Source organism: Rhincodon typus, chromosome 27 (genome assembly GCF_021869965.1).
Source record: "Rhincodon typus isolate 14 chromosome 27, sRhiTyp1.1, whole genome shotgun sequence".
In the NCBI taxonomy this organism is placed as follows: Eukaryota; Metazoa; Chordata; class Chondrichthyes; order Orectolobiformes; family Rhincodontidae; genus Rhincodon; species Rhincodon typus.
The window spans coordinates 35,897,837-35,907,675 of NC_063358.1; the positions used below are offsets into that span (position 1 = coordinate 35,897,837).

At 38.8% G+C, this 9,839-nt stretch overlaps 1 protein-coding gene across 2 annotated transcripts in view; it reads left to right on the forward strand.

The window, feature by feature from the left end:
- Nucleotides 1–8,147, forward strand: part of cdca8 (cell division cycle associated 8) — a 32,319-nt gene extending 24,172 nt beyond the window's left edge. Inside the window, exons 8-11 of one of the 2 annotated variants that reach the window (XM_020518735.2) lie at nucleotides 6,005–6,091; nucleotides 6,356–6,473; nucleotides 6,598–6,684; nucleotides 7,666–8,146. In XM_020518735.2, coding sequence (XP_020374324.1) covers nucleotides 6,005–6,091; nucleotides 6,356–6,473; nucleotides 6,598–6,684; nucleotides 7,666–7,701 — 328 coding nt within the window. In that variant the 3' untranslated portion in view covers nucleotides 7,702–8,146. Of the gene's footprint in view, nucleotides 1–6,004; nucleotides 6,092–6,355; nucleotides 6,474–6,597; nucleotides 6,685–7,665 lie in introns of both variants that reach the window. The other variant, XM_048613164.1, reaches the window with a different exon arrangement.
- The last annotated feature ends 1,692 nt before the right edge of the window (nucleotides 8,148–9,839 follow it).

Below are 9,839 nucleotides of genomic sequence, written 5' to 3' on the forward strand. Positions count from 1 at the left end.
GTAAGTAATTGTTGCCCCAGCATTGATACCTGTGGCGCACCATAAGTTACAAGTTGCCATCCAAGTTATTCATCTATAAATCATAAATAATATGACCCCAGCACTGGTTCCTGTGGCACTCTAGTCATCTTGAAAATGCTCCTTTGTCCCAACTCTGTCTAGCTCATAGCAGACAATCCTCAATCCATTCTAATATACTGCCCCCAGCATAGCTCTTGTCTAAAGTAGCCTAGTGTGTGGGTACCTTTTAATGGATTAACTTCTGGAAATCCAAATATTATAACAACTGATTGAAGAGGTAACAAGCAGAATAAATAAAACACAAAGAATTCTGATAAATTTGTCAAGCATGATTTCCCCTTCTTGAAGCCATGCTTATACTCTGCTTAATTATATTATGCATTTCTAATGCTCTGCTACCACAGTTTATAATACATTTCCAGCATTTTCTCTACAACAGACCTATAATTGACCTATACTGGCCTAAAATTGCCAGTTTTTTGATCCCCTTCAGTTTTAAATGAAGATGTTACACTAACAGTTTTTCAATCCACTGGAACTTGCCAGAATCCAAGGATTCTCTGAAGGTCACTACGAGTGCATCCGCGATCTCTAAAGCTACATCCATTAGTATCCTAGGATGCATTCCACAGCTCTACAGAACTCATCAACTTATAGTCCAATTTGTTTCTCTAGTGATGATTATTGTTTATTTCCTCTTCCCCTTTTTTTTTTTTGTCCCTTGTTTTGTATTTATTCAATTCCTCTGCCATTTTCTGGTTCCTCATTCTCGAAGAGACCCATATTCACTTTGGCATCACTCCTTCCTTTATATATATTTAAAGAATATAATGTCCGTCCCAATGTTACTTGCAAGTTTACCCTCAAGTTTATTTTCTTACCACGGTATTTTTTTTTTTCTTTTGTTCATCCTTTTGGTTTTTAAAATATTCCCCAACCTTTGGCTTGCCACCACTCGTTACCATGTGCTTTTTCTTTCAATTTGATGCTATCATCAATCTCTTTCTAGGCACATCAATTTCATTAGTACCAAAATGGATTACCACCCCACCACACAACCCTGAGGAGATGTCCTTACCCTGGCACTTAACAGACAACACAGACTTTGGGACTGGCATTCATGGTTACAGAGAACAGGTTTATTCCCTCAATTATACTGTGCCGTACCGTTACTACATTCCAATTTTTGTCCCTTCAGCTTAAGTAGCTCCTGGTACCATGGTCCATGGTCAGTTTGTTCATCCTCCCTGCAGTCTCCAGTTTAGTTTTAGAGCATGGTTGGCATGGACTAGTTGGACTGAAGAGTCTGTTTCCATGCTGTGTGGCTCTATGACTCTATAAGTGTGGGGGCCAAGGCTCTTTGAGTGCCACCCTGGGTCCCCATACCTGCATCCCCTGTAGTCACGTTTTTTTTTTTCATCAAAGACTAGATTTCAGTTATCTTGTTTGAAGGAAATGACTTCCCCAGAGCAAAGTGTCCAGGTAACTTCCCACTTCCTTGAAGTGGCGCAATATCTGCAATGCAACTCCAGGTCCTTGACTCAGATCTGAATTTCCTGAAGCTGCAAATACTTCATACAAATGTGTTCACTCTGAATCATTCTGGTGTCCAGCAGCTTCCACCTACTGCAGCAGCAGCACATCATCTGTCCTGCCATCACTGTCCTATTTGAGTTAATTTATTTATTCATTGCTCTAGATTCCTTGCTCTTTACAATTTGTTACTTTTTAAATATATAATTAAATGTTGTACTTAAGCTATTTTTGAAAAAAGACCAGAAACTTAAACAGAAGTTGGGGTCTTACTTTTGAGACTAGAATTAGTCATCAATTCTGCTTGCCAGTCAGCTGCTTTGCCTGCATTTGTACCATGTTCTACATTCTCTCTCATTTTTCTTGCTGCTGCACAGATCTTCAAGATCCATACGTGGAGGTGCCTTCTAGAATTGAAAGTCAGTGTGTCCACACATCAGCTGGTTGGAGACGCTGCATTTGTGTAACCCAAAGGGAGCATTGGTCACGTCATGGTTGTAATGGATCTGCAATTTTTAATCCTCTCCCACTCCCCTGTCTTTGGAGAGTTTGCTTCTTGCAGTAAACCTTTGTTAAAGCACCTCTATCTCCCTTTGACTAGTTTCCCACTTTGAACCAAATTCCCAGCTTTTCTCATTTGGCCTTTGTCTCACTCGGAGGAGTGAGGATGGTGTCTGCACTCAGATTGACTATTGACTGTGCTGCTCCCTGGTAGTAGTGCCATCTTTTGCAACATCTTGTAGTCAGATGAGGCCTCTGTTTAATATCTTATCAAAAGACTGCGCCTCTGACAATACAGCACTCTCTTAATATATCACTGGAATATCAGGCTTATTTTTATGCTGAAGCCATTTAGTGGGACTTGAACCTGAATCCTTGTGATTCATTGGCTGAGTGTGCTATCAACTGAGCTATGGCTGACTGCAGTACATTTTACCTATCGCATGTCCGTCCTTTGCACCAACCTATCACGGATTTGACTATTTCAATTTTAAAAATAACCAGCAGCACAGCTTTATGCTTAAACAAAATGAAGGTTAGTTTAGTTCAAAACTACTGTAGATATGTAGGAAAAATTCCCTGTTATTAGCTAAATGTACATGTACAAAGATAATAGTAGGTAACAAGAAAGATGTTTATAAAGATGTAAATAAGATCAGTCCCTAAGATCTAGTTGTTACGGTCCAGCATCTGGCAACAGAGATACTTCACCTTTGTTGGAACTTCTTCAATTTTCATAATTTAAAAATAGTGAAAAGCTCTCAAAGGCAATTCACCATATCTCTTATATGAATCTTGTTGATGTGGAGTGATAAACTGGTAGGGTTAATAAATATCAGAAAACTGTATCCAACTAGTTTTAAGTTCTGAGACATGATTGGTTGTGCAGTTTTTCCTCAGAAATCCAATGTTTTTTTCCATGATGTGCAAGCAATAACTTAAAGGAGAAAATCAACTTGTATTTGTATCTCATTTATATAATTTTTTTGATGTAATAAAATGCTCAGAGGCATTGCAAAACAAAACTTGGCATCAAGCCACGTAAGATTTTAGGGCAGGTGGCTTCAAAAAGGTGTGTAGAAATATAAGTAAGCCATTCGTCCCCTGTGGTCTACACTGACATTCTAGCTCATAATTGATCATCTGCCTCCGTGCTATTTTCTTGTGTTATCCCTATATCTTGCATGTCAGAGTCTGGCGATCTGTCAATGTCTACCTAGAGCATACTTGATGACTGAACTTTCACAGCTTTCCAAGATCGAGAATTCCAAAGATCCTCTAAAGAAGTTCCTCTTTATCTCAGTCCTATATGCTTATTTTGAGACTGTATCCTTTAGTTCTAGAATTCCCTCATCCAGCCACCCCAGGAAACCACCATTGCTTCTTGTATAGCCTTTAAAGAATTTTGTCAGTTTTGATGAGATGATCTCTCATTTTTCCAAACTCTTTAGAATACAGACCGTGTTTCCTCAATCACTTCTCCTTGGGTAATCCCGTTACCTCAGGAATTTGTCTGATGAATCTCCACTTTACACCTCTGTAGCTAATACATCTTGGGTGAGGAGGCCAAAATTGCATACTACTCCAGATGCTGTGTCACTAAGTTTCTATACAATTGAAGCAAGACATCTTTACCACAGTCCTTAAGCCTCTTGCAATAAATTTCAACATACCATTTGCATTGTTTGTATGTTTTAAAAGACGTCTTAAAGAAAAATTTGCCTTTGCATAGTTTTTTCATAAATGGACATTAAATGCTTAAATAGCTAATGAATCACTTTTTGAAACGTATTCACTGTTGAAACATGGGCAGATTAAAAGGGGAAAAGAGGGAATTCCAGTTCTTGGGAACTTGACAATAGAAAGCATCATCAACAGCAGTGAGACAATCAAATCCAAGTGTTTAAGGCTAGAAATGGAGACGTACAGATGTGAGGTGTAGTTCTAGAGAAGATTAGAGATCAGTGGGAAAAATGTGAGTTGGGATAAGGGTAATGGAGTTTTGGCTGAAACGGAATTGTAAAAAGGGTAGGATGTGCAAGGCCAGTCAGAAGTTTAAAGAATAAATGACTCCTGCAGAAGCAGGAAGAGAAGATACACCCTGGATTAGTTACAGAAGACTGCAAAAATATCCTGCTGTAATTCCACTCCAAGACAATGGAATGAAACTGAAGATAAAGCCAGGGTCAATTATATCAAGGCCTACAGAAAGGATGTGAAGAACTTGGGAGATAGTTCGACTTTGTCAGAGTCACACAAGTTAAGAGCCTTCTTGAAATTGCTCTGGTAATGCAAGTCTGATTTGAAACATGGACTGCAATAAGGGAAGGAAAGATTTAGAGGTGATGACACAATCAAGAACTTTGAAGAGAAAAAGAACATTGGATGTGGGATATTAATTTAAAAAAAAACCCTTTGGCATTCTAAGGGGATAGATGACAATAACAGATATGAAAGAGAAGACAGTACCTTAGAGGGGAGAGCTGTTCACAATATCAGCTAATGCTGGGACCAGAAAGGGATGCTTGGCAGTAGGTCAGTTGTAGTCATGAGGAATCTGAACTCTAAGAGGGTGAATAGATATGGGAAAACCTAGAGGACGATTGAGTTCATGAGTAGGGTTGGCAGGCATGTCATGAAATGTGGCTGTGAGTGAGGGAAAGGGAGGAAGGAAAGCGATAATAACAGTTGACCAAATGGTCTCAACTTTGGCATTCTGAGATGATCCTGGAATATTGAGCAGTTTTGGCTGCTAAGAGCAAGATCCAATCATACTTTATATAGTCCAGCCAGATCTGAGTGACTAAACCAATTGTCCTCCACATCAAATCTGTTGAAGTCTGCATCCCTTGCATTTGCGGTTAGAGATGAAGACTACCAAGTGGAATAGCCAGGGTAATAGTTTAACTGGGGACTGTCATCCGAGGTGGAAGGGAGAATGTAGTACACAAGATCAGTAGTTGAAGAAATTGTGAATGGAGGACCAAAGGCTGGGCACTTAGAAATTTTGAAACTACGGTTGTAAGTGAGTTAAATGATTTTTCCAGGGCAGAAAACAAAGGTTGGGAAGGGGGTGGAAGGACGAGGCAATGTATGATGGCAAGTTCAAAGTTGATGGCCATGAATGTGTGTTGGGAAGCTCTGGTGATGGGAGAGATTAAGATAGGACAATAAACTTGGAATATAATAAATTAAGAGGAAGGTTGAACTCTGATGATGATGATGATGATTTAAAGATTACAACCACAGCAGTCCCATAATAGTCTATGAGGGGCAAATAGATGGAATACATAATCAAATTGGAGGGGTGACAGGGTTTCCTTTAGAGAAAATGTGTCATCACATGCTCGGCAGGTTTGTTTCAAAGCTGTGATGTCCACTTTATTATTGACAATAATCTCCTCAATGGTAAATAGATGCTTATAAGCTGTTTCCACTGGCTGTAGCATCCTAGAGCAAGGTGTTGTCATTTCAGGGTTTAAGTGTCAGCTATTTTGGACTGATGAGAAATTTCTTCATTCCAAGGTCAGGAATTTCTGAAGGCAACAGACTGTCGATTTAATTATTTCCAAAACTAAAGCTTATAGACTTTTGGGCAGTAACAAAATTGAAGAATTGTAGTAGTATAAATGTTTGGCTCTGATCATATTGGACAATGGAATGATTCTGCCTTATAACTGACACCTGCTTTGATTTACTTTGATAAAGGAATACACACGTTTGTGGCAGTACTCAGTCGTGTTAGTGAACTGCTAATTTTTCTCAAATTTTCCAAACAAAAGGTACAACTTTGAAAAGCTCATAGTGAAATCTGAATTATAGTCTGAAATATTTAATTTCCTGTATGTATACATCTGTCAAGCACTAGGTTTGATTTGGTGTCTGGAAATGGGTAAGTAAATTTTTCCCCTCTGACTTTTCACAAAATATTGTTTGTTCGATTATACAGGAACAGCCGAACGAAGGGCCTACATTCTACAAGCAACAGTGATATATGGGGACCCACACCACTGATAACACCTAAATTTGATTCAAGGTCAGCTTATTAAGAGTTCATCTATTTAATAGTAATATTGAAGTTTCTATGAATTGTAAGCTGAAGAAACTTTATATACTGGTATCTGAACAGAAACATTTGGTGTGAAAAGTTTTTTTTTTTTTTTTTTCCCCCTTTTTTTTCTATTAATTTAATTGTAAGATGTGAAATATCCCTCTACCCTCCCTCCCTGTAAGATTTGTTTTAGTACAAAAGCATTCAAAAACATAGTTATGTAGCTGAGACCATCTGTTTGGTAAATAGACTGCCAAAGACGACAACGCGCTTACGAAAAGTGGGGGAGCGTGTATATAGTTTTTCTGGAAGCCCACTGGCTGAACCCAAAGAAATGACCATCAATATTCCAACTCAGGATGGACAGGTGAGCTGAGCAGACTTGAAGGCTTTCATCATCATTTCTCTAGCAGTTTCTCAATGTGTAAATGAGATTTTTTAGCATCCTGTGGTTCTAGTGAAGACTGAATCAAATTTTTCCTATGATTTAGAATATTCAACTTCTGGCCAGCAAAATAAACAATACAGATTTTACTCAACTGGATGACAGGACATTTAAAAGTTTTGAGCAACTATCTGTAAGTATTATTTTTCTCAGCTGAGCTTTTGGCTTACCGTGAATTTTCTTGTAGCACGTGGATCTTTATAGCTCCCAAATGAGGGTAAATGTTACTAACGTGATTCCCCCATTGGGAGGTGGTGTCCTTACCTTTTATCCTCAACTTCTCTCTCCTTTTTTTTTTTCTTCTTTTTTTTTTCTCTCTTTCTCTCTTTTTCTCTCTTTTTTTCTCTCTCGCTCGCGCGCACTCGCTGGTTGTTTGTTGGGTCCTCTCGCTTCCGCCCCCCCACCCTCACCTTGACTCCAATGTACCTATCGGCTCACTGTTCTTGCATTTATTCATCCATTGTTCGTTGATGACACGGCCTTTGTCTTCCAGACCCCTGCAACCACATTCTAACAAACTTGCACTGTAGTTTGTTGAGTTACCAGTGTTTTGGGTTTCAACAGTTTTGTCTTTAATATTAAATGTCTACTTTGTTGAAGTTAAAGTGCCTGAGAAAACAAATACTTTTCCAAGTGCATGTCTGTAAAGTTAGTTTTTTCCACACTTCAGGGAATTCTGAGATAAACAGGTTGACCCATTAGCAACTCTTTCTCTCTTCACATAAAGAAATACTGCTTCTGAGTTTGCATGAACCTGGCCATGAATTTAGCAATTTCCGCAATTGGACCTTGCTTTTAAAACATCTGATTGTCATGTATCAAAATATATCCTTGAAGAATGGGAACTTAAGAGGTCAGATACTAGAACTATGAAGATTTCCTCCTTTTTTTTTCCATTCTTATCAGTTCCGGCAAATTGGCTAACGTAGGGTGCTGAAATCCATTATAACACGTGTATTAAAGAATGAACAACTTGAATAATTGCTTGTATAATTGAATGATGTCACTCAGATTTCTCTTAATTTCAATATTGTTGAGTGCGCAGGTGGGCTTTGGGGAAGAGGTGTGGAATAAATGTGCAGTATTCTAATTTGCATTTGCTTTTACCCTGTAGCGTCAGCTCAATGAAATATTGAAGACACGAAGATGAAAGCTCGGGTGCCAGCCTTTCTTACTGGTTTTAAGTAGTATACCATTTACATTGTACTTGGATAGTGATTAAAGCTCTTTTTTTTTTTTGTTAAAACTGTATTTGTTAATAAATACTCCTTTTTTATATAATCAGAAACTGCCCACTACTGGTTCCACTACTGTGCAAAGAAACTGTTTTTGTGTCTCTGAATTTCAAGCCATATCTATGTTCTGGCTGGTTCATGTGTTCACTATGGTGCAAAGCTTTGTCTAAATTCACAACAATTAAGGATTCAATATATATTATTCTAAATGCCAGAATTCATTGTCCATGCCTCATTTAGAAAGATGATTGTGGGAATTTTCCCAAACCACCAATCCAAGCAGTGAAGGTACTTAGTAGTTTGATCTTTTTTGCTTTCTTTCTAGGCCACTTTTCTGAACAGTTTAGAATATGCTGCACTTTTTATAGTATTATATTGCATGTAACCTTGACTGGGCAATGGTGGCAGGTTTCATTCCCTAACAAAGTCAAATTTTGAGCCAATGGTGGGAATTGAAGTCAAACTCTAGATTGTTAATCCAGTGACACATTGCTCCCTGGATTTTCTCCTGTGAGTAAAATAATTAAAATACAAAGACTTCAATTTTTGTATGCGTTATATTTGCTCACTTTTTAGAGGAGGCGTTAGTAAGACCAGTTGTAATTAAAAGTTGGAGTCTCCCCTGGACTAGATGAGATGTTTCCGAAGATACTGAGGGAGGTATGGGTAAGAACTGCAGAGGAACTGACCATAAAATTGCAATTGTCTTGAGGAACAGGACTGGTGCCAGAAGACTGGAGAACTGTGAATGTTGTACAGTTGTTCAAATGTGTGTACAAGCTGGGGTTACCCTGAAGCTAGAGACTTGTATCTTTAACCTTGATTGTGGGAAAACTTTGGGGTGATACTCCAGCATAAGTTTGCAGTCACTTGGATAAGTGTGGATTAATTAGGGAAAGCCAGCATGATTTGTTGAAGGCTGCATGTATTTAACAAACTTGAATGAGAATTTTGATAAGTGAATAGAGAGCGTTGATATGGTGTATATAAACTCCCTAAGAATGTTTGATAAAATGGCATAGAATATGCTTGCCAGATAAGTAAAACAAAAGAAATGAGGCTCGTAGGGTGGTTGAGTGACAGGAAACTGTGGACTAGTGAAGCAATGATTTCAGACTGGATGAAAGTACATTGAGATCAATCTGCAATGTTCCCTCTTAGCTACACAGCCTCTCGGAGGTTTCCATATGCCAATGGACGTGACAGTGCGTCGATTTCCAACTCTGGATATCACTGCTCATTATCCTCAGAGGTCTGTGCAGTAGAAAGAAACCTTACTGGAATATAGTTCACCAGGCATCTGCACAAAGACTACTGTTTCTGTTAATATTGTCTAGACTCATGTGTTGGATGTAATTTCAAAATGTGCACATAACACTTAGAGATATGGTGAAGGACAGCGAAAAACTGATAGAGGGAATGGATGGGCACGTGCAGAGACAGTTCAATACAGAGAAGTGATATGTTTTGGTACAAAGCATGAGGGGAAGCAATAGAAAATCAAAGATATTTCTAAAGGGGTCTTTGAACATAGAGGTTATATGTACGTTAATCTTTGAAGGTGTCTGGCAAGGTTGAAAAGTGATTTTTGTTTAAATAGAGTCATAGAGTTGTACAGCACAGAAACTGACCGTTCGGTCCAACTAGTTCATGCTGACCAGATATCCTAAATTAATCTAGTCCCATTTGCCAGCATTTGGCCCATATCCTTATAAACTCTTCCTGTTCATGTACCCATGCAGATGCCTTTTAAATGTTATAATTGTACCAGCCTCCACCACTTCCTCTAGCGGCTCATTCCATACATGCACCACTCTGCATGACAAAGTTGCCCTTGGATCCTGTTTAAATCTTTCTCCTCTCACCTTAAACCTATGCCCTCTGGTTTTAGACTCCCCTGACCCTGAGAAAAAGACCTGGCTGTTCACCCTATCCATTGCCCCTCCATGACCTTATAAACTTCCACAAGGTCACCCTTCAGCCTCCAATGCTCCAGGGAAAATGGCCCCAGCCTATTCAGCCTCTCCCTCTAGCTCAAACTCTCCAACCCTGA